Source organism: Pomacea canaliculata, linkage group LG5, assembly GCF_003073045.1.
Source record: "Pomacea canaliculata isolate SZHN2017 linkage group LG5, ASM307304v1, whole genome shotgun sequence".
NCBI classification, from domain to species: domain Eukaryota; kingdom Metazoa; phylum Mollusca; class Gastropoda; order Architaenioglossa; family Ampullariidae; genus Pomacea; species Pomacea canaliculata.
This window is the reverse complement of record NC_037594.1, coordinates 1948524-1971935: the sequence shown is the minus strand read 5'-3', so window position 1 is coordinate 1971935 and position 23412 is coordinate 1948524. Positions and strand designations below refer to the sequence as shown.

Below are 23412 nucleotides of genomic sequence, written 5' to 3'. Positions count from 1 at the left end.
TTCCTTCCTAGACCATTTTTTCTTTCTTTTCCTTCTCCCACTTCTGTAAAAATAATGTTAATGACTGAAGATGTAAGGTTACATCAATATTATGTATGAAGTAGCGAGGTTACTTACAACATAACAGGAATCGTAGTTGGTCCATTCCAGCCCCACAGCTCCCACATACCAAGTGCTGTTGTCCAGACAACGTTTGTTTGCTTTTCCTGCGTAAACAACAATGTTCCTTCAAATCAGATTACTGAGTGTGAGTAAATGTTTACTGTCTGTAGACATGATAATTATTGCTCCATGTCTGTTGGCAGAAGTTTTATTTAACTAACAAGCAATACACAAAATTAAGCTTTAAAATATCTTTACTATAACTGCTGTCATGAATGTTCATGTTGTCAGTATGTGCATACGTATATTTGTTAATGTATTTTACCAATCATATCAATTCATAAGTAGATAGTGCAGATAAACAGAACACCAGTCAAGCAAATATATTGGACAGTAAACAATAAAAATACCATCAAATACAGAGATTGGATATGGAAAACAAATACCGTTTAAAACGGGGCTGAACCGTTTAAGAAAGCCTGGACATTGAAAGTGAACAGTTTGTCCGGCGGGAGTGGAGTCAACACAGGAATAGCCGTCCCAGGTCATAGGGCAATGGTTGTTGTTGTTGACCTCAGAGGTGTTTGCTACACTTTTGTTTCTTCCTGAGTCGCGGTGAGACTGCATGTTGATTTGTCGGTCACAACATTGAAGAGATGCCTGCAGGATTATCAGAGATGTGTTACTCTTAAGAAAGTTCTTTGAGAACAATTTTTTCATATATCAAGAAGACACACACATCTTTTTATGTACATCTATCCGTGTGTGTGTGTGTGATGACTGATTGTTTGTTGTATGGATCATTTTGTTCAGCTCATGCGGTAACCTTTGACATGTGCCAGTGCTCTGGCCTTGACACCTACTATCTCACCTGACAACAGTCTCTCCAGTCTCGACAGTCGGTTCTGGACAAGGTAGCACAGACCACATTCATGTCCTCAGGATGCCCGGGGTCAGGAGTGACCACCCTGCCATCGACTGCTGACTTCAGGACAGTGAAGCCGAACTGGGGGTGGTCCAGGGCCTTAAGGAGCCCTTGGAGTCGGGCATGAGGTACCCCAGACACTTGGCGCATGCGTGCACGAGGAAGAGAGGCTGCGGGAGGTACCCGAGGCGGTCCCTGCACAGCGGATACGGTACCCGCGAGGACGGTGGGGTGGCGGTGGAGGTGGGTACGGCTGCACGCGCACTGTCCTGATCAAACAAAAGCTATTGGGTGAAAATATACAGGTGCACTGCCCCACATTTACTGAGGTGATTAATAGAAGACATGATGAATGCAATATTTTAAACATGAATAGACACATCCTACCCCTAATAAACGTACGCGCGCACACACGCGGTGAAGACCAGAGTACCCAGAGAAAACCACTGAGAACACAGAGTTCCCGTTCGTTTGTCGAGATTTGTTTCCTGAATTATTTGCTTTGATTATTGTATCACTTACAGATGTCATTTTGTCTGATTTATACATAAAATTTCCACATTTAGATATCATATTGTCTATAAACTTTGCTCTTTTGCACTAAAGGAGAAATTTGTCAGCCACAGTGTGATAATCTTTACTGAATGTGATCATGGCAAAGAAATTCACATGAAATCCAGTTTGGTTTTAATAGAAACAGAAGTGCCTGGTACTAAGTATCTATCACGAGTACTTACCTGGTGTACTGTGATTGGCGAATAGATTGTCATCAGCAGAAGTGCAAGAGAGCGCATGACGTCAGCGTTGGGTCCCGGATGTAGGACTGGGTTCGAGTCTCTGACATTCAGCGGTGATGGAGTCAGTCGTCCATCTGTCTCGCAAGAGGCGTGAAAGTTGTGACTATTCAAGTTTAAGGAGTGACTGCTTAAGCAGACGACTGCACGTTTGTGTAGATATTTAACAAAATGTCGATCAAGATTTTATATTAAAATAAAATAACCCGTACGACACCCACAACTTTTGCCGACTTTATAGAAGGAGAAAGTGAATGGAATAATACGGAAGCAGAGTTGATATTGAGTAGAAGACTCGCCAAAGTTAACAAATAAAACCTCTCAACAGAATGTCTTCAGATAAGCAAATAAGAAAGATTTCTGCACCTGTGGGTTTTGATTTTCGGCTGGCGAGAAGACATTTTTAATGTTCGTGATATCAATTTACAGCGAGAATGAATTGATAACCCTTAGAGTTCGTGTGCCCTTTTAAGGTCAACATCAGGCCTGACGAGAGGGGGGGACAGGGGGGTCTGGTGTACCCGGGCCCGCGGCTGTCAAGGGGACCCGGCCTTGGTCAGTGGATTTTTTTTTCTTCTTCTCCTTTTCTTTTTCTTTTAAAGAAACGTCTTAGGACAGAACACCCAAGCATTACACATGCAGAAGTTGAGTTTGAGTGTAGATATTGAGATTCGAATTGTAAACATACATTATATACTGGGAAAATAATTTACGATTACAAGTACAAGGGGCACGGAGAGGTCGTCTGTCCCGGGGCCCGGGCTGGCTCTCGGCGGCCCTGGTCAACATGGAAAGTATGTTTACACCTTTTGAATAATAGTTCAGAGTGCTAGATGAAGCAGGCGAACTCCGGCTTGTGTGAAGTTTTCTGATAAGAAGCCCTGAATGGAATCCAGAAGGGACGTGGACTGAAGCCATCATGGGTTGTGTCTTGCGGTGGCTGTTGATATACCTTTTACACTCTTCTTGACTACTCTCCATGATCCCACAGCATTTCCCATAATGCTTCAATTCTCAATCGTTTTTCTAGCAAAATCTTTTTACGACAAGTAAAGTAAATATTTCAATTCGTTGAGATTTCGAGAATTAAATCAGGTAACAAACTAATCTCGACCATTTCGAATATCTCACACAGTCTGCACTAACTACACACATTTGTATTTATTTATAACAATCATCGTCTGCTCCTCCTAAAGCACGCGTGAATCAGACACAGATGGTCCTAATCTGCTCTTCTCCCGCTAATTTTATAAAACTGAATAATAACTCAATCAGCTCAAGGCCTAAATAAGTTTCGTTCTTATTATGGTCTTCCTGTTCGAGTGCCTTCCCTGCCTGCTCCTGGTTGTCCTAACCAACGTCTCTCGTATTTTATTAATTTATTTTAGTTTTTTCAAACATTCAGCCATTCATTCATTCTACCAGCTTTAGCTAGCCATTTCTAAGTCCCAGAAGAAGTTAGCAACTTACCAGACGACGAAAGGTGTATTGAAATTCTTAGAAGAATGGAAATGCTCCTGGTTTATACTGTCTGGTTTGTGTTCAACAGAGGATCACTCTCAGACACCTGTCTTCTTATCATCATCCGGTAAGCCAACGCAAGGTCCGACCTTCTCCTCCACACATTTTCTCTTTGGTATCAAGTGACCTGAGCCCTGGACTTTCTTGCGAAGCTCAGTGTTTCTTCCCCTTGGTGCAGAGATTCTTATTGGCGGGGCCTTATCTCTTCTCTCTGTCTACGGTGCCTTGGTTGTGTCAGAAACTAATTTGTACCACAAAACCCTCAGGAAGGTTGATTTTAATGAAGGGGTACGAGTGTTGAGAAGTCATCGTTGCATAGTCGATAATTTGATAACTCTCTTGAGACCTTAGGCTCAGGTAGATCCTTCAGTTTATTAAAGATAAATGGTCCCATGTAGTCATATGGCAGTAAAAGTGGTTCACTGTGTCTAACAAAGCTTATGGAATTCAATTATTCTCCTTTCATCTTTTGTTACCATCCCTAACATATCAGAACTTCTTGGTGGGCAGGGGGAGATATCCAGCTACATTTCCTAACATGTTTAAAACCATTGACCTTCTGCAGTCACTACCTGACAGAAGTTTATTGTTCACCTTTAAAAGAAACTGTTTACGAGAACAAGAAATCACACAACGCGAACCAAAAAATGTCATCTTCATTCTCCATCAATTCCTAATGTCATTGAAAAACCTCTGAACGTCCTACCGCGATGTTGAACTTAAGAAAAGAGAAACTTGCAGGTCAAACTTCAGTGCAGCTAAAAACTCTTGTTCAGAGACTAACATAATTTGGGTGTTTTTGTTTTGTTTTTAAAAATGGCAAATAGCCTGTCAGCAGATTGGCTAAAGGACAATGAACATCATTCACTGTCTAAGACACGACATCAGGAACTGGATTCTTTATGTTTGCAAAAATCAGGGTTGATGAAAATTATCTCCCTCGACGACCTCCCCCTTATTTCTTATTTCCCTTTTATGCATTATTCGGCTGCTGCCTTACTTTTAGAAACTCTCTGGTGAAGTACGAAACAAAAGTAACGGGTTGGGAGATACAGCATATGACAAGGAAACACTTTCGAAGATAAATTATATGACAAACACTTTGGGAGAAATCTTGACACAGGCGAAGCTCTGAACAAAAGAAAACTTTGTCGATGTCTATTGGGAATACGTTCTTAGTGACATACTTGATATATCCGTTTGGAATGGATGTCTTTGCACAGAAAACCCACCATTTGAATCCCATCCAATCCAGTCCTATACTTACCCGCAGCCCACCCCAAACATATAGAGATCCACCCTATTCCTCCACCCTAAAAGCTGTCTAGGTGATACAGGCATTTACCAGCTCCTCGCAAATGTTATTAATCAAACTCAAACTACCCTAGAGGTCCTAGGTCGGTCCAATTTTAGAAATGAAATCTGGAGATTGCCGAAGGTGGCTATATTTGGTAACTGGTGTGTTTTCTTGTATCCTTGGACGATAATGGAAAAACAACAGCAGGCTGTCAACAGCCGGGAAACAGCTTCTGGAATAAGACCAGGTCAGCGTTCGATTCTTGGCTTTTGCCTTTTTAAAAAAAAAAAAAAAAAAAAAAAAGCACGTTCCTTTTTCTGTTTCTCTCTACTTTCTCTCTCCATTTGTTCATTTGAATATATTGTCCATATATATATGGAAACAAACTTTCTTTCTATGATGACTTGCTTCATGCGCTGACCTTTCTGAGATTTTGTCTCGCTGAGATTATCATTAAGATGATCATTCTGATAGCTTTTTCTTGTAAACTGGTCTTTACCTTGAAATGAAATCTTTTCACTGAGATGTATTTCCTCGGACATGTTTGGAACTGTGGACGCGGTCTGTAAGCTTTTGACGATATAGACAAGAACTAATATATACACCCATGATATGGACCAATTGTTGGGATTGTGTGCAGTCTAGAAATCAGACAAATTTTCCAGTTCCAAGCATCATGGCTTATTTGGAAGTAGTGCAGTGCCACTTCTCTCTTACCTCAGTCATGCCGGCCCATGATCTACTTTTCCTCGCACTTGTACACATCCCGACCTTCTGATAATTCTTCAGCCTAATTATAACTGGAGGTCATGGCCTTTCCTTCAAAGCTATCTCTACAGAGCTCTGTGAAGAGTTTGAACTGGTTGTTTACACATATAAGCTGCCAAGAAATGTTGTCAAGTTCTCTCTATCATGTGAGTCACGGTGGATGCAAAGTTCTTTTAGTCAGTGTCAGCTTCTACTCTCAGTTATGGGTTATTACCATGAGACACATTGCACAACATTACTTCAGACTACCTCCTCTCTAGTACTGCATTTTACCAGAAACGTTCTTTAGAAATAATTTGTAGCAATTGGGACAGTTCCTATAAAATGTCAATTTTGCGATTTTCAAGTGCCTGTTGTTGAACTTCGACAAAAATAATTTTTTTGAAAAATGAGGGCTTTTTCTATAACAAGAAATAATACATTTTGTCAGTTTCATCATATAATTAAAAACTTGAGAAACTATCTTTCTTTCGTCGAACATCAATCCTTCCATATCGAAAACTGGAACGACCTTGGTTCGTATCTTGTGAGTTCGGATCTCGTCTTTGGAGCACGAAAAAACAAATCTACCCAAATAAAACCAATGTAAGTTGAACCAAACCAGCCAACCATCTCGATAGCTCTTTTAAATGACCATATGTCAGTCATTTTATGCATTGAGATGTTAAATAAATAGTATTCTCAAACCACGAACACTCAACGTCTTCTCTCGTCTGGGACAAGTTCTCTACTCTGTACAAAAGACTTAAAGACAAGTAACCGACTTTTTCAGAATGACTTCAGCAACAACTTTCTTTTTCTGCGCAGCAACAGGTCGGTGCTTTCCGTGGAAACGACCTATAAACCCTCTAAATTATCTTTTATATTGCTTAAGCTGCCATTAGACTCCGCAAGACTTTCTAATGTTCAGCAGGTGGTTGCGCAGGTGATCCTTGACTTTTGCAATACTTGTCGATGTTTTTATAGCCATTGGGGATGTTTGAGGAAATCTTTGCACACACTGCGTGTATACTTTCGATCTTGCGTGCGCTCGCTCGTGTGTGCACCTCAGAAAAAAAAAGAAAGAAAGAAAGAGGTGCGATGAACAAAAGGAGACGGTTATTTTCTTTGCAGAAAGAGGACAAGACCTTATTCCCTCGACCCGTCTCCAAGCCTTCGTTGCCCGGCACCTACCCGAGCCGTGCAACCCATGACGCCGGTGCAAATCCATTATTACCGGCAGACGATCGAGCGGGTGCGCGTAATAAATCCGTCAGTTTACCCGCAGGCACCCTGGCATCTACACCCGGGCCAATCTCAACTCCAATATATTGCAGGCGAGCTGGCCTAGATGAAGGATGTCTGTATTCATCTGACGTCAGTCTCACGGCCAGCAATAGCAACTCCAACTCGTGATGGGCAAGGAGCATTTGTTAAAGAAAGGAAGGAAGGAAGAAAGAACGCGTTTTTAATCATGCCGGGAAGTTCGAGAATGAAATCAGTTACCTTAAATTTGTGCCTTTTAAGGCCTGCTTTTGGGGTTGTTGTTTTTTTAATGAGACAAGAACAATTACTTACTACAATTGTGTCTGGACATCAAGCATATTTATGATCAAAAGTCGTATTTTCATCATCCAACGTAAATTGGATTATAGGGGGTGTTTCACACCGGAGGATGTACTTCTGGATCAGAAAATGAGAGTGCGTACAATGAAGATACTACAGTATTCATCAACTGTCTCCGATAAATCATCCTTATGAAATTGTCATATGAAAGAACTACATGGTTCTCATTTGAAAGATTTTGGAGAAGACAGCTGACAAGATCAGGCACTCATGCATCGTGGACTACGAGAGCTTATGATAACAGCTAGTGCATGGATCGAGTGAACTAATTTGTTTTAGGACTCACTTTTGTTCTGTGAAATGAATGAATGAATTAAACAAAATCAGATCATCCTCGTTGTTTTGGGGTCTACTGATTTAATCTTCTGGTCGTTGGCAAAGAATATCCTAGCATTTTATCAACTGGGGACCTAACGGTCTAGTCCCTCATGTCACAGACGGTAAAAATTGTTGGGAGGGATTGAAAGATCTATGTGGAATGGAGGAACCCGTTAACCAGATGTTGTCCAGTTCAAGAATTCACGATAGTTAAAGACCCAAATCAAAACTGACACTAGAATGTTTCGTTTTTGCTCCGTCTGTTAAAGTGCGGATATGTAGATATGAGCCTGAGAATATAACACTCAACCTTCTCTAACTCCAATAGTGAAATTCAGACTGTATATTTCATGTTCAGGAAATTTATTCTTGCGACACTGTTAGCAATTATAAAAGGGTGGTATGAAAGGTTGCGTACTCTGCTGACCCGACCGCGTGATCAAAATTAACTATAGTTTCTAATGTCTTCTGCAGACAAATATGTCAGAGACAAAAATTGTCCATAACCGTGTCAGAGGCACCAAAAACACATCTACATTAACTCTACAACTGCTTTTTCGTTCTTTTTATGTTTGTGTGTTTTTCTTTTTTCTTTTACTTTTACCTTTTAGTATGCGCTTTGAGCCTGCCTATAATGCTGGGGGGAAAGCGCTATACAAATTCAACATATTATTATTAATAACTGAGACATTATTAAAGGGAAATGACTATCGTTTCGTTAATTTGAAAGAGAAACAGAGTTCTGCCCCCTGTAGTCAGTCTTTTGGGTGAAAAATAAAAACGGTGCCATCCTGGCTGGCTCATACACGAAGGTAGCCAACACACGCTTACGGAAGGAATGGTACGTTAGCTAAGTATGAATCCTGACTCATAACAACTGATAATTCAATGTTTCATATAGTAGGTGATGTAATCCAGGAAAAATGTTTATTTTTATATGATTTGTCGAGAAAGGAATACGCTCTTCTAGAATCATGCCTAAATTTAAACTTATGAGTAAGACTAAAAGACAAAAGTTGTTAGAAAAACATCTGTGTTCCGCCTCTAGTTGTGACCGTCCGCTTACCGTTGTTTTGATATTTTCATTTTTGTTTTTTGTTGTTTTTTCACTAAATCGGATCACATGCTACATACACTGTAACTGATTAGATGATAATAAAGTTTGCGTTATTTTTAAAGTGTTCGAACTCATCTAAACCGAAAATACTTCAAAGTAACATCACTCTACGGCATATTTCGTCTCCAAAATAATCATTTTCCATGTAGCTTGCTTCATCAAAACTGGCAGCCAGCAACCACAACCTTACCCTATAACACACATATGAAAGTATTATTGTAGATTCCGCAGTTACATTTTTCAATATTTAAGGCAAGAGAATCGCTAATTTTAATTTTATTAAACATTTCGTGATAATGTGATGACGATGCAGTGTTCTTTATTATTGCTTACTATATTTGAGTTGCTTTTATATAAGTTCACAAACTTTTGGCATTTGGCCTTAAGGTATGGAACAATCAACATTTTAATTAAAATGTAAATATGGAATTAAATATTTAATTATAAACTTCTTGTCAAAACTACTTAGCATCAGAGTAGTTGCAAGTGTTGACGTTTTCTCCAGATCCTCAAAGAGAGCATTCTATTTTCAGTCTAAACAGGATAAAATATATTTGTCTCACCTTTACTTTTTGTATTTCAGAAACACCATGTATGACCCAAATTCTGGTTACCATGGTGCTGATCCCAGTATCTTGCAAAAAGAAGGGGCCAATCTGGCTCATCAGGCTGTGATGTATGACCAACAAGAAAGATATGATCTAGCCCTCTTTTATTATACAGTAAGTCACCTTACTTCAGCATTCTTGCCATGTAAGCCTTATAAAATGTTGGCAGAGCATTTATGTGTAGATATTTTCACTTGTCCAGCTTAAACTAAAAATTACCACATTAGTATTAGCTGTTTGTCAGTATACCTTTATGAGAAAGTATTGATTGATGATTTTTTTTAAAGGTGACCTGTTCACCTGCTTCTTTTATCATAACATTTTTGCAATAAATAAATTAATGAATGATTACTACATTTTAGTATTCTGAAGAGTACCTGACATATCAGTTCTACCCTTTGGGGACAGTATAGATAGATTCTTATCTCATCAATCTTACAGAAACATTTTTACGTTTTTGTTTTTTTTTATTTCCACATCATGCGGCCATATATTCAATTGTATTATACAGGAAGCAGCCCAGACATTGCTAGCAGCAGCTCAAGAAGGGAGTAACGTTCCCAATCTAGTTGAAAAAGCAACAGAATATATGCTTCGGCTGAAGCCTTAAAGACAGCATGTGAGTAAGACCTTGAGTTCTCCTGTTTCTACAACCTGTTGATCCATTTTCAACATGCAAGTTACAATCATTCTGTTTGAATGTTTTAGTCTGCGTGTGTTGCTGTTTAGAGACAGAGAAAGCCTATGATTCTTTACTACTCTTGTCTGCTACTTTTACTTGCCTTAACAGAATAAGCTCTTAATTGTCTTTTTGCTCGGACTGTTCAGTTTTGTTTCTTTGAACTTTGATTATTTTGGTTAATGACCAGTAAATTTTATCAAATTTTTGTTGTATTCCAGAAATGTAAAGCACTGAAAATGTTCAAAGCAATTGAAATATAGTTGTGTTTGGCTAACTTGTGTGGTTTGATAGTTAATCATAGATCTTTATAGTGTTCTCAGTGTGGTCCGCGGAGTGGTCCCCATAAGTCAGGTGGTCCGCCGCTGACAGTCGTCATATGTCTTGCATTAGAACGAGTTACGTAGTTTTATGTTAACTTATTTCTTTACAAAAGGACATTTAGTTTGGAATTGTAATGAAACAAAATGCAATTATTTTTTTTGGTGGTCCGCCATAGCTTTTACTTAAGTAAAGTGGTCCGCGGTCCGAAATACTTTGAGAACCATTGTTATAGAGGAATGCTCAACTTGATAGACGCCTTCATTATTTTCTTTAGGTCTGCATGTTTAAATACATCCTTTGATAAAAGTTTGTTTTTGATTGAGTACTTGTTTAAGTTATTTAACATAATAAACATTAATTTCAAACTGCTCAGCATACTTCATTTCCAATTACAATTTTGTTTAAAAATAGCATGTGTAAAAGGTTTTTCAACATTTACATATCTTTACACTACCATTTCTCTTCAAAAAGATTCAGTTACTTTGGCATGCAAAGCCTTATACTTTTAGCTTAATTACATGGGCTATTAAGCAATTTTGTAATCAGCATAAAACTGTCAGTTACTAATACTAAATAAAATTGTTGATAGGTTTTTTATTAATTATAGTCTAAGTGATTTTCAAGTTACTTGGTCTTAATATCTGTGCACAGTGAATGCTCAAAATGGAAGCCCTGCTCACAAATCAAGTCCAGAGGTCAAATCTCAGCAGCAGGTTTGCACTTAAGGATGCTTTTGTGTGTGTGTGTGTGTTTGCGCGCGCTCATGCACAGTTACAATATTTTATTCTTCATTGTTAGCATTGCCTTCTAGTTATTTTACTGTGAATGCTTGCATATTTAATAAACTTGCTTTAGGTTGACCTGGAACGGGCACGATTTCTCCTGTCGGAGGCACTAGATGAAGATGAGAAAGGTAACATACAGGATGCCATTGACCTTTACACAGAAGCTGTTGAACTTTGCATCAAAATAGTAAGGTTTTATTCATTTTGCTTCTGTATTGAATGATTTTTACTTACAGATCTTTTGTGGCAACATCTGTTCAGTGTTTAGCAGTTTTTGTGCACAAACCCAAAAGTAGAGGGGTTATTTAGGTGCCTTGTTTTGATAAATGTATTTTGTTGCTGTCACTAGAAGCGAGAGACCTAAATTTGCAAAGTTTCTTTATTTCACACACTCTAGCTCTTACCATAAATTGAGTATTATGTAGTATTATACGATATATGATATTATATAGTTTTATTTAATACATGACCATTTACAGCTTAATGAGGGAAAGAGGAGAGAAATAGTGGTATACTTCAACAGAAAAAAATGAGAGTATAGACAAGTACAATTATCAGTATAAAATACCTATAACACTAGCATTTACTCTTTCAGACTTCATCAACAAAGTCATAAATTTGTACTGTTTCACAGAGAGATTCTACAGACGACAACTCTTTGAAAGCCAAAGTAACCAAGATGGCAAAAGAAGCCTTAGACAGGTATACAAGGCATTGTGTAGAGGAATTTGGGAGTGTATGAGGGAGTGTGTATGTTGGTGGGTGGGTTTGCAGGTGAATGTATGGTGTGTGCACACACTCATGCATGATTGAACAGCTGAGTGGGTGTAGCAGAGTTTGTACTAGTATATAAAGAAATCCACTTTACAAATCCAATTATTATTATATTTGCAGGCATAATAGCTGCTCAACACCGTAATGAAGGTCTAAAGTACATGATCTGTGGAGTTCTTTGAATTTATTCTGTGTTGAAAGTCAGGTTTAAAAAGAGATCCTTTGTGGAAAATCTTGGTGAATTTTTTTCTCACTTATGCATGTTTGCATGATACCATCTGTTTGTTAGTGATTTTTTTCTCTCATGACAGTGTTATTCTTGCAGGGGAGAGGCTTTGAAAAATGCATCTAAACCAGCAAAAAGTCCAACTAGTCCATCTGCCATCAGAAGCATATCTGGTAGGCCAATGCCTCCCCTTGGTTTCAATGCCTTTGCTGATGATGAAGCAGAATCAGCCAATCGACCACGCAGTGTGATGTCTGTGCAAAATGCCAATGTTTCCACAGGGTCTGGAAAACGTGGCCTGGTCAGCGTTGGGCCAACATCATACACCAAGGAAGAAATAGCAGTGTTGAGGTATGGATCAGCTCTATGAGGTAATAAACCATCAAGGTGAAATTTTGATGTATGAAAAGCTAAGTTGTGCTTTCTCACCACAGCAGAGAGGAAGAGAGAGAGAGAGAGTGTGTGAGTGTGAACACATGTGTTCAAATACTAACATGTATTTATGTGTTTGTCTGCATAAAAGATAAGTGAGACTTCTACAATTTGTGGAGATAAACTAAAATTGCATTATTTCATGGGTCAAGTTGAATGAATCTACATAAAGAAATATTTCACTTGTTAAGAAATAGCAAATCTGTATAATGCCTCACTCACGTATCTTTTATTTGTTTTTAACCACATTTTCAGGCAGACATCTCGTATTAATGGGAGAGAGTATGTACCTTTTATGAGCGTTGACAGGAAGGAAAAGTTTGGATGTCTGGATGTTTTCACGTAAGTTAACAAGTTACTTCCCTTTTGTTGAGGGTGAGATGAGGTTAGGAACTTATTGAATCCTTTCCTTTGTAAGTGTTGTAAAATGTTGATGTCAAAAGTGTATTTTTAAGGAGTATGCTGTTTCTTTTAGTGACTGCTACCATCTCTACTTTTTTTGGTGTGACTTTTGTCTTCAGAGACAAAGATGGAAAATTGGCTTTATCGCCAAAGCAGAAACAGCAGTTTGGCAAATGGGCACGACCTACTGAGTTCTGCAGTGATCCATGTATGATTCTAGCCATTTCCAGCTTCAGCATTAGACAGGTGAGAACATGCCATACAGGTGTAGTAAGGTACAATTGAAAAGGCGTAAAATAATCTTGGCATAAAGAAATGGACCTTTTTTGTCTTTGCTGGCCTTCAAATGAATTTCATGTAATGATAGCTACTGCACAACTTGTAAGACTCCACTGATGAAAATTCTTATTTTTTTCTAGACCATTGTGTCAGACTGCAGTTTTGTGGCATCACTAGCCATTTCTGCGCAGTATGAAAAGCGTTTCTGCAGAAAGTTGATCACCAGGTATGAGTGACATCACAAACTTTATCATTCATAATGAGCAGATGAATAATTGATTGTTTGATTTGAATAGGTGTGTGAATTTGGGTAGTGTTAGAGAGTATGCAGCTTGGAGTAAATGTGCAATAGGGGTAGGATAACATGAATGGACATGGGTGGCTGAAAATTTGTTTCTGAATGTGGATCATGGGTGAATGTTGGAGAGTCTTGTTTGTTGGTAGATCTCACTCTGTCAGTGTGTGTGAAGTCTAACTGACACCAGTGGAAAGACAGCTTTACTTGATTGAGAGATTCATTATTTACAGTATCATCTACCCACAAAACAAACACGGTGATCCTGTGTACAATCCATGTGGTAAATACATGGTGCGCCTTAACATCAATGGTGTGTGGAGAAAGGTAAATCTCTTGCACCTGTTACTACTGTTGATGGACCATTATTGTCAGTAATAGAGTTAAGCAGCAGATTGTCTACCTCTCTATAGACAAAAAGTTAGTAAGTGTGTGTGTGGGTGAGAGAGAGAGCTAGATAGCATTAATCATGAATACTCTACACCACATTCAGTAAGTTGAAAACTGTTCACATAACTAAAGTCACTCAGGCTTGATGGTTAGTGCATTTAACTTTGGGGCTGAGGTTCAAGGTTTGCTGGTTAAAGAGCTCCCCAGGTCTGAGAGTGGAAAATTTCGCCTGACCTTCCATAGACATGACTCCCATATTTATCAGAGAAGGTGAAAGTGGTAGGAGAGGTTCGGGTTCTTTCTCACCTTCCACAGGCCATGCTGTAGACACAATGAACATCTCACATTTCTTTCCCATTAGGCAACTATGCTCTGAGACTCTTTACCTGCATCTTTTCCACAGGTTGTTATTGATGATCATTTTCCATTGAGCAAATATGGAGATCTGCTGTGCTCCTTCTCCAACAACAAAAATGAATTGTGGGTATCACTGATGGAGAAGGCGTATATGAAAGTCATGGGTGGTTATGACTTTCCTGGCTCAAACTCGGTAAGATGACCATGAGATAAGCATACATTTTGATAGGTTATGTCTTTGTACTCAGACAGGTCTTCATGGAGGGTTTTCTTCCCTAGAAAACTTATACAGAGTTTGATTTTAATAGCAGAAACTGTAGTTCTAACAAAAAACTCTTAATGCAACTTTTGAGTGGATCTTCTGTTTAACAGAATATTGACCTCCATGCACTCACTGAGTGGATTCCAGAGAGAGTGGCAATCCGTCCTGGGACTCCAGACTTTGATGCTGACAAAGAATTTCAACGTCTGAAGGACCGTTTTCACAAAGGCCATTGCCTGGTAACTGTAGCAACAGGAGAGCTGAGTGAAGCAGAGGCAGATCGAGCAGGACTTGTGCCAACCCACGCTTATGCTATGCTAGACGTCCGAGAAGTAAAAGTATGTCTCATTTTCAAAAGTTAATTATAAAGATATTTGAACATAGGCTAAAATAATTCTTTTATTAGCATTTTATTCCTTAACTCACTTCATGCTTTCTTTTGCTGCCCTCATTTGATTTTAGAGGTAATGCTTTAAGAACAGGATGTGACTGGCATACAATGTAAAGTCATATTCTTTGTGGTTACTTTGTTGCAAAATAAGGATTGACTACAAGATTTTATTTTCTGTGGTGAGTTTTGAGTTCTTAATTTAGCATGTTTTAATAATCAAAATTAAATTAGATTTTGTGTGTGTGTGTTTGTCCATATCTTGCAAGAGTTGTTTTGATGACCTTTTGTGCAGGGGTACAGGCTGTTTATGCTGAAAAATCCGTGGAACCACTTGCGCTGGAAGGGAAACTTCTCGGAGACAGATCAAACACACTGGACACCTGACCTTCAAAAGGCCTTGAACTTTGACCCACTTAGTGCCCAGATGGTTGACAATGGTAAGGCATTCACAGCGCAAAATCCTGCTCGAGGGTGAATAGAAATTCAATATGTGTATCAACTTGAGCTATAGCTATGAAGACCTTCACATTTGCAGTTGCAAACTGTATAGAAAAAGTTAAACTTTGTGAGAACATAACTTTTCTATTATTTTGCTACATGCAATATTTATATTATTTTTGTTGTTTATGAAAATATATTCTTTTATTATTTCTAAGCTATTACAATCATCTGTGGGTTTTAAGGTATACATGAGGATGTGTTTATTGTGGATGTGCGTGCCTGAATGCATGATTTCACATGATTTGCTTGCATGTTTGTGTGGAGCAGGAAAAAAATAAAAGGATGAAACAATTTGTTAACCACCTGCAACAACTGTAAACTAAGCCTGACCTTTTTTTTCAACAGGAGTATTTTGGATTGACTATGAGTCTGTATGCCGCTTCTTTGATGTCTTTTACATAAACTGGGATCCAGAGTTGTTCAGTTACACTACATGCCTGCATCAGTTAGTGCATTATTCATTTTTAACATTTATATGAGCACATTAAGTTGGGGCTTGCAAGTATACTCTTTCAATAAATCTTCCTGGAACAGCCTGTAGGATCAACCCGGTATGAAAAGTTGTCGTAGAAGACCAGTCAGAATCATCTTTGTTTTTCCTGCTTGTCATCTTGATAACCTCTTTTTCTTTTTCTTACATTTTATCCCCAAACGCTTTTATGTTGTTGTGATTCACTTGCACTATCGCACACATACAAATGTGTGACAGCATTCATTCGCTTAATCATATAAAAGTTCTGACATTGGGTTTTTGATGCAAATAATTATAAGCAAATTAAATATCTTGCATTTTCAAAATCATTTTCTGAAGTGTAAAACAGCCATATCACCATCACCATGTTTAACAATAGTTCAAGTTTAATAGAATATCTTTCTACCCTACAAAAGATGTACCTCTAATTTCTCTCTTTTGCTTATAAAGTGACTTATCTGTTTCACAAGTTTAAAGTCTCTGATTCCATCTTATTCAACATTCGCAACTCTGACGGACATAAACTCAAACTGTCTAGCACATGCTGGCAGATTGGGATGCAGGTGGACCTGGAGTTAATAAAAAATAATAACGGTTATTTATATAGCACCATACCCGAGCCCTATGAGCATTCTCATGATGCTTTACAAATGAGTTGATGGTTCATTTTCATCATTTTAGGATTGCCTAAACTCAAAGATCTGTGATTGCACATAGTACAGGTTCTTCTTTCCTACTGTCCTGAGATATGCTTTAACATAAAAAATTTGAACATAAACTTGCACTAAACTTATAAACATTGCAAACATTTCTCTTCAAAAAACGTAGCATGAACTTGCTTGGGTACTGACCAACTAGGCCTTTAATACTGAAAATATTCCAGCATGCAGGTGCTCAGAGTGTGTGTGTATGGGTGTGTGTGGGGTTAAACCATAAATAGTGAACATCATTCATGTGTGTTTTCATGGCTGATTTTCAGCACATGGACTGCCAAAGATGGCCCAAAAAAGACAGTTACAACATGAGTGACAACCCACAGTATCGCTTAGAGCTGAAATCATCACAGTCTGCTGCCGTGTGGATTTTGCTGACCAGGCATATAGTGGACAAGGCAGGGTTGTTTGGTTTCTCTTTTTTTTTTTTTTTTTTTTTTTTTTGTTTGTTGTTAGGTTTTTTTTGAGAAATAGATAGTTGTTTGTGTTGTAGGTTGCTTTCTTCACTTTCTTTTTATTTTCAGTATGGAAAAAAGGTTTCTTTCTGTAAAATATCTGTAATTCTGCATGAAGAATGCCTGTTACATGGCACCTAGCAATAACATTTTTCTACTTTACTATTAATATGATGCATTAATTAATATATTATTTAATTATCATATGTATAAATTAATATGATGTCATTGCATGCCCATATGTAAAGCACCTGGATGGTGCTGATGTAGGGAAAAAGGCGCTATACAAATGTGCTATTTATTATTATGAGATGAAGTATTGTATGAAGCCTTGGCAATTTTGCCATTGTCTTATAGTTAAAGGGGTATATTTTGTCGTCAGTTGACTAGGATTTTATGTTGTTTGTTCCATATGTATTATAATCTGTGCTAATAGGCATATTGTGCTTTCTAATTTGCTAATCATTAATTCTGATAACAGGTTGACTTTGCTGACAACAAGGAATTTATCACAGTACTCGTCTACAAAACAGGAGGAAAACGAGTGTTCTACCCATGTAGGTAAACTAGAATATATATCAGTTCTTCTGCCATGTTCCCAAATGCTTGAAAAATTATGATTTTGATTCTTTTAAATATTGACATTTCTTATCTTATTCAAAGCCAGCACCTCTGGTGGGTGGCTCTAAGACACAGTATTCCTTATGATTAAGGTCTAATGTTTTCATGAGGTATCCTCATTTTTCAGATGATCCCCCTCCTTACAAAGATGGCGTCCGAATCAACAGTCCTCACTACCTATGCAAGCTTGTGGAGTCCAAACCAACAGACCCCTACACCCTAGTGATCTCACAGTATGAGAAAAACAACACGATACATTACACGCTGCGTGCTTACTCCACCTGTGAGTTTACTCTGACTCGCTTCATTGATCCCTACAAGGCTCAGTTTGAGAAAAAGGTGAGACTCCAGGTTCTGTTGCTCAAGAATAATGTGACTAACAAAATAAGGATAACTCTGTTTATCATTTGTTAGCTCCTTTTTTGTTTCTCAGGTCTAACAATATTTTGTTATGCCTTTTGTTAAAAAATTCCAAATATACCTTTGACTTAATTGATAATAATAATGTGAACTTATAACACGCACCATCACAACCAAGATAGATCGCACTCTGCACAGACCAATAATGATAAATGAAAGATAACAGCTGGTGGACAGTGAGGTACTTATAAGCACAGTGAGCAACATAAAGAGGAGGTACAAGTGTAGAATGTAAAGCAATAGATGAAGGTATAAAGGGATAAAAACGGTGTAAGATGGAGTCGTTACATGATGGTTAGCATGACAAACAGCATTACAAGGGAGTTAAGAATAGTAATTCAGGGATAGTACTTTGTGAATAGATGTTTTCAGAGAGCGTTTGAATGTAGTCTTGGAGTCCGAATGTGATGTGGAAAGAGTAGCAGCACAGAGGGAGGACGTTTCGTTGTCCGTATGTGACTGTCTTTGTGGGAAAGAGGGATAGAATGCGCGAGTCTGATGAGAAGTGAAGGTTTTGGGCAGGAGTGTGGACAGACAGGATTAAAGTAGTGAGGGAGAAGCTTCAAAGAATCCATATCATAGAGTTGAGAGCTTGTAGTCTATTCTAGCTTTAACTGGTAGCCAGTGAAGAAGGGGTGTGACATGTTCACATTTTTGCAAGTCCAGAAAACAAGACGAGCAGCTGAGTTCTGGACTTTCTGAAGCTTATCAATGAAGTGCTGTGGACAGCCAGCAAGAAGAGAGTTGCAGTAGTCTAGTTTAGACAAAATAAATGAGCAGATGAGAATTTTGGTGGTTGAGATGGACAGAGTTTGGGTTCATTTCTTTAATTCAGTATCTACAGTATGGCCAGTGTTGTACTCTACATAAAATCACATACATTAGGTGTTTTAGCATCACTTGTAGGATTAACATAAATGAAAATGTGCAAACGCTGCAGTTGTTTAGATTCTGAGATGTGGTGTTGCTGACATGTAACTTGGTTTTGTCTGGGTTGTCAGATTTATAGTGGAATGCACCAATTATTGTCATAATTCTGGGGCTTGATGTGGGGTTCATTGCAGTGTTTAGAGATATTAAAGTATTTAAAGATTTGTGCAAGCTCAGCAATTAGGTTAAACTATGGGTCTTTGTTGTTCATTGTCGACAGGCATTTTGAGCATTTTGTTATTATACTGTTCTGACTTATCATTAGATCACCGGTGAATGGAAGGGAGTCACAGCTGGGGGCTGTGCTAATAATAGAGAGACCTACACCAAAAACCCTCTCTACCAAGTTCGCATTGACAACACAGCCACTGACAACCATCTTATGATTGAGCTGAGGGGACCTAAGTAAGGGACCATTTCTGTCCTCCCCCTGTTGATAGGTTTTTTTTTTCTCTTTTGTAATCTTCCCTTAAATTTGCCAACTTTTTACTGTGTATTTTTATTAATGTCGTCTTTGCATTTGATGACGTTCAGTTTTATGCATGAATAATTCATTAATTGTTACACTGAGTGCTGATGGAGCAGTATAGAAATTATTTTTTCTAAAACATGTTCAACTCTTTTCCTACTGAAGCTGTACAGAGAAAAAAAAAACTGTCCTTTTTGTCCGCTTTCATTGATGTATAGAAATGCTTGTATAACATTACCTTGTTTAAAGGTTTGGATTATAAATTTTGTATGTGTGATGGCTTTGAAGTCAAGTATTGTTGAAGATGAACTCAGAATAATACCAATCCCCTATTTGTTTAAATTACAGAGAATACAGTGTGGGTTTTGAAGTGATTACAGTCACAGAAAATGTACCAAATGCTCCAGGAGCCTTTAAACGCACCACGTCAGGTGACTTCAGGTTAGCTACAGCTTTTGTTTTATTTTACTGGAAAGGCCCTTGTAAATTTCATGTATGAAGATACATACACATACTTAAATATGTGTCTATCTACATTCATGTTTCTAATGTTATTTCCAATTTTCTGTCCACATCAGGCCTGGCTTCTGTGTGCTGCAGCTGAGCAATATCTCTGGGGGGTGTTCAACATCCGTCCATGCACTTTCCAGGCAGGTAAAGAAGGTCCCTTCTTTCTGGACATCAACAGCTCTGTACCTTACACGGTGGCTAAGCTACAGTGACATGCTTGACTTCACTTTGTTTATCTGTACCTACTGCTACAACCAATTCTACAGTGACCCTTGCCAGAGGAGATCAAACAGTGAAGTTCTGTAGACTGCAAAACAGTAACTTCATCTCATTAGACTGCGGTCATGCTGACACAATAGTTACAGCTATTTTTTAAGCAGAGGAGCTTGATCTGTTGTTTCTTAATGTAACCTGGTTTTGTCTTGGTTGTCAGGTTTATAGTGGATGCACCAGTTATTGTCATAATGCTGGGGGATTGATGTGGGGTTTATTGCACTTGCATCTGTCTGTTAAACTGTCTCAGATACTGCATCTCTGGAGGAAAAAAAACCTAGATCATGACAGTTAAAATATGAATAACCAGAGATGTTTGGCTGTAAAGGAGAATTGGAGATTGAGAGATTGTAGAGACTGGGCAACCTTTGCATGTGGCCTGTATTGATTTGTAAAAGATTTGCAAGTTTGTTGTGACTGTAATTATATCAGCTAGACTGAGTCAAGTGATTTACTTTCTGTAGTAGTAGAATCCCAAAGCAGATTACTGCTTTAAATAGTGAGGAAGGATTAAATTTGAGACAGAGTGGAGAGAGAAAGATGGGGGAGAGTGGGTGAGGAGGAGAAATCAAAGTAGAAAAAGAAGTGTGTTAAGGAAATCCTTTTATTGACCAATGAAAGATTGTCACCTAAAAGAAGGGTTAGGGAAGCCAAGAAAAACGTGTAAATAAAGCATCAGAAGTGCTTTGAGGATACAGCGTTTTATTTCTAAGACATCACTGGTAATTATACCCATAGCCGGAAAGTTGGATATGACAATGTGGGTAGCCTGCTTTCTTATTTAATAACAGTCTATTGATATATTTATTTTATTTTTGAGAAACTTAAATTAGATTTTCAAAATGAATTTTTGTATAATGTAGCTGTTGTACACAGCTGACGTTGAAGCTTATGCAAGGGTTAGTACCAACTGATCAGCATAGATGCAAACACATACCAATGCACTTGTACATGATGGATTTAAGGTTCAGATTTTTACACTTGCTACTGTTATTTGGGGAAGCAAATAGCCAGATTTTTAGAGCATTGACATCCAAGCCTCCAAGCATGAAGACACGCTGCTTCAGTACCATTCAGTGTGGCAAACTTTTAGTTGACCCAGTTGTTGGGAATGGGCACCTGACTGTGAGGAGGGTTTGAGAAAGTAAGGCAGCAAGGGAGAGATTGGCACCACTCTCAGGAAGAGCTGGTCCTGGGAAAAGTGTGGTCTCTAAGACTTCACTCAACAAAAGGTTAGGGGATAACCTTTACCTTTTTTTATTGTTATGTACTGTTACTCTCAGATGATACTTTAATGCATCATGTTTTGAAAATATTGGAGATCTGACATAACTGAAGTGGTTTCTTAGAGGAAAAATGACAAGCTTTTTTCTAACTTCTTATGTTGTTTTCTTCCAGAAACAGCAATGCAAGATGTTTCATGATAACAGAAATAGTGATCCTATGGGGAGATTATAAGTTAATATTAATAAATATTCTTTCTATCTGTTATGTCCATGGTTTTATGCTTTTTTGTGGACCTGAATTTTCTGATTTTTATATCCTTTGGCTGGAACTGAGTGAAAGACTAAACACTTTGTAATATTACACAATCTAAGGTTATTTAGATGCTAGCTTTCTCAAAATGTACTCACCATCATTTTTGTGAAGAATAGAAAATAATGATTGGTTTGTTTATGCAACTGAAACTTTGGTTCTAAACATCGTTTTCATATATTGTCTTGATGCTGAACATTTCATTTGCATGTGTCATCTAAAAGACATGGAATAATTACTGTTTTGCCTTTGTATTTGTCATAGTTTGTGTTCAATGCCGTGCCACTAGAGCTATATCACGGCTGTCTTTGTCATGGCATGAAGAAAACACGGTTTCAAAGCAGTCACCTCAGTTTCTAACAAACTTATGGCTATGCAGAATGTTCCTTCAGTCACTGTTTTCCTATTAGTTCCTCACTTTACTGTTCAGCTTGTTTTGAAGAAACTCATACCTTGCAGGTCTGTTGTTTATTAAGTGCCTTTTATGTATTTAACAGATTGTTATCAGTCATGATACCAGGAAAGATATTTCATCATGTAAGAAATGCTAAAATGATAGAAAACTTCTGAGCCATTTTTGCGTTTGGAGAAGAAATGTCACATTATTCATGTTTTTGGTTCTGTAATTGCTTTATTTTAATTTTCTTTAAATCTGTTCATTAAGTTACACTTGTCCATCTCCTACATGTGTGATACATGAACATTTGATCATTTCCAGTAATAATATCTGTTGCAATACCTTATCTCACATTATTTGCACTGATGATATTATCTGAGGACTGTACTCTATTTTCATATTTTTCTTTTGTTAGATTCATCAGAAGACTGATAGTGTAGTGCAATTCTTATCAATAAAACAGTTAGCATCAGAAGAATATTTGATTTGCTCTTGAGCTCTGCCCTTAACAGTTCATTCATGATAAAACACCATCATGCTCTGTAAAATATATAGTTATATAAATAGTTATTATTATTTATTGTGATTGATTTATCATTAATACCCTGTTGACAAGCTCTAAATTAACTAATACTGTATTAATGTTAATTTATTAGCTAATATACTGTACACTTGAAGTGTGGGTGTAGTTATTTTTATTTTCTTTCTCTTCCCATCTGTTCACTTTCATGTGTAGTTTTATCATAATAAACTCTAGTTCCATTATTGGACATATTTTTTGAGGCTCTCATTTATATAAACTACCAGACAGAGCAACTCCAACTTGAAAATCTGATTCAGATGTTAAGATCTTCTAATGTCAGCTGTTATTTCACAGCAGTGTAATAGCACTTAAAATGTTTTTGCTGTGTTTTCATAACTTGTTAACAGATCAACTGAATAGGGTCTAAAGATGATTTATCTTTGTTGTGACATCTTGTAGGATTATGTTTTTAAAAATGTTGTGTTATACATGTTGCCTTCTGTTGGAGAATAAGGTGGAATGAGAAATTATGGTCCATGGAGACATTTGTTAAAAAGACATAATTAAGTGACCTCATGTCAATGGCTCCATATCCATATTGTATGTGTTTAGGGTGGAATTTGGTGTTTTATGCTGAGCCAGTGACTAAAGCTACATCATGGCAAAGCATCCGGCCCTGTAAACAGATGCCACCTTCAGAGAAAGAAATGTGTGCACAAGGCGAGATCAGAACACTGTGCTGATAATAGGCGCTAACCATTGAGCCACCATGCTGCCCACATAATTTGGAGGCATTTTTACACTTTGGTTTTGTTATTGTCTGTTTCTAAACATGAAAATTTATTGTAATTTCATTGGGTGTTCATCATCATACTGCTGTCTGTGATGTTGACTGGAGTTACCTTCGTTTTTTTAACAAATAAAAATTATTGGTTACATTT

General features: G+C 37.8%; 2 protein-coding genes across 4 annotated transcripts in view; one reads left to right on the top strand and one right to left on the bottom strand.

Annotated features, from left to right (window-relative positions):
* Nucleotides 1-3485, bottom strand: part of LOC112564281 (calcitonin gene-related peptide type 1 receptor-like) — an 8413-nt gene extending 4928 nt beyond the window's left edge. Inside the window, exons 1-5 of one of the 3 annotated variants that reach the window (XM_025238977.1) lie at nt 3292-3485; nt 1765-1898; nt 974-1291; nt 549-762; nt 118-206 (exon numbers count right to left, since the gene is read on the bottom strand). In XM_025238977.1, coding sequence (XP_025094762.1) covers nt 118-206; nt 549-762; nt 974-1291; nt 1765-1821 — 678 coding nt within the window. In that variant the 5' untranslated portion in view covers nt 1822-1898; nt 3292-3485. Of the gene's footprint in view, nt 1-117; nt 207-548; nt 763-973; nt 1312-1764; nt 2218-3291 lie in introns of those variants that run through there. The other 2 variants (XM_025238978.1, XM_025238980.1) reach the window with 2 other exon arrangements.
* LOC112564283 (calpain-7-like) overlaps nt 1-23412 on the top strand; it is a 24612-nt gene extending 1200 nt beyond the window's left edge. Inside the window, 21 exon segments of the mRNA XM_025238982.1 lie at nt 9031-9169; nt 9567-9734; nt 10914-11030; nt 11478-11545; nt 11943-12194; nt 12531-12617; nt 12797-12923; nt 13097-13182; nt 13485-13578; nt 14045-14191; nt 14371-14598; nt 14944-15088; nt 15498-15597; nt 16604-16626; nt 16629-16735; nt 17274-17349; nt 17541-17752; nt 19029-19168; nt 19581-19673; nt 19811-19851; nt 19854-23412. Of these exon segments, the coding sequence (XP_025094767.1) occupies nt 9031-9169; nt 9567-9734; nt 10914-11030; nt 11478-11545; nt 11943-12194; nt 12531-12617; nt 12797-12923; nt 13097-13182; nt 13485-13578; nt 14045-14191; nt 14371-14598; nt 14944-15088; nt 15498-15597; nt 16604-16626; nt 16629-16735; nt 17274-17349; nt 17541-17752; nt 19029-19168; nt 19581-19673; nt 19811-19851; nt 19854-19954 (2551 nt within the window). The 3' untranslated portion in view covers nt 19955-23412.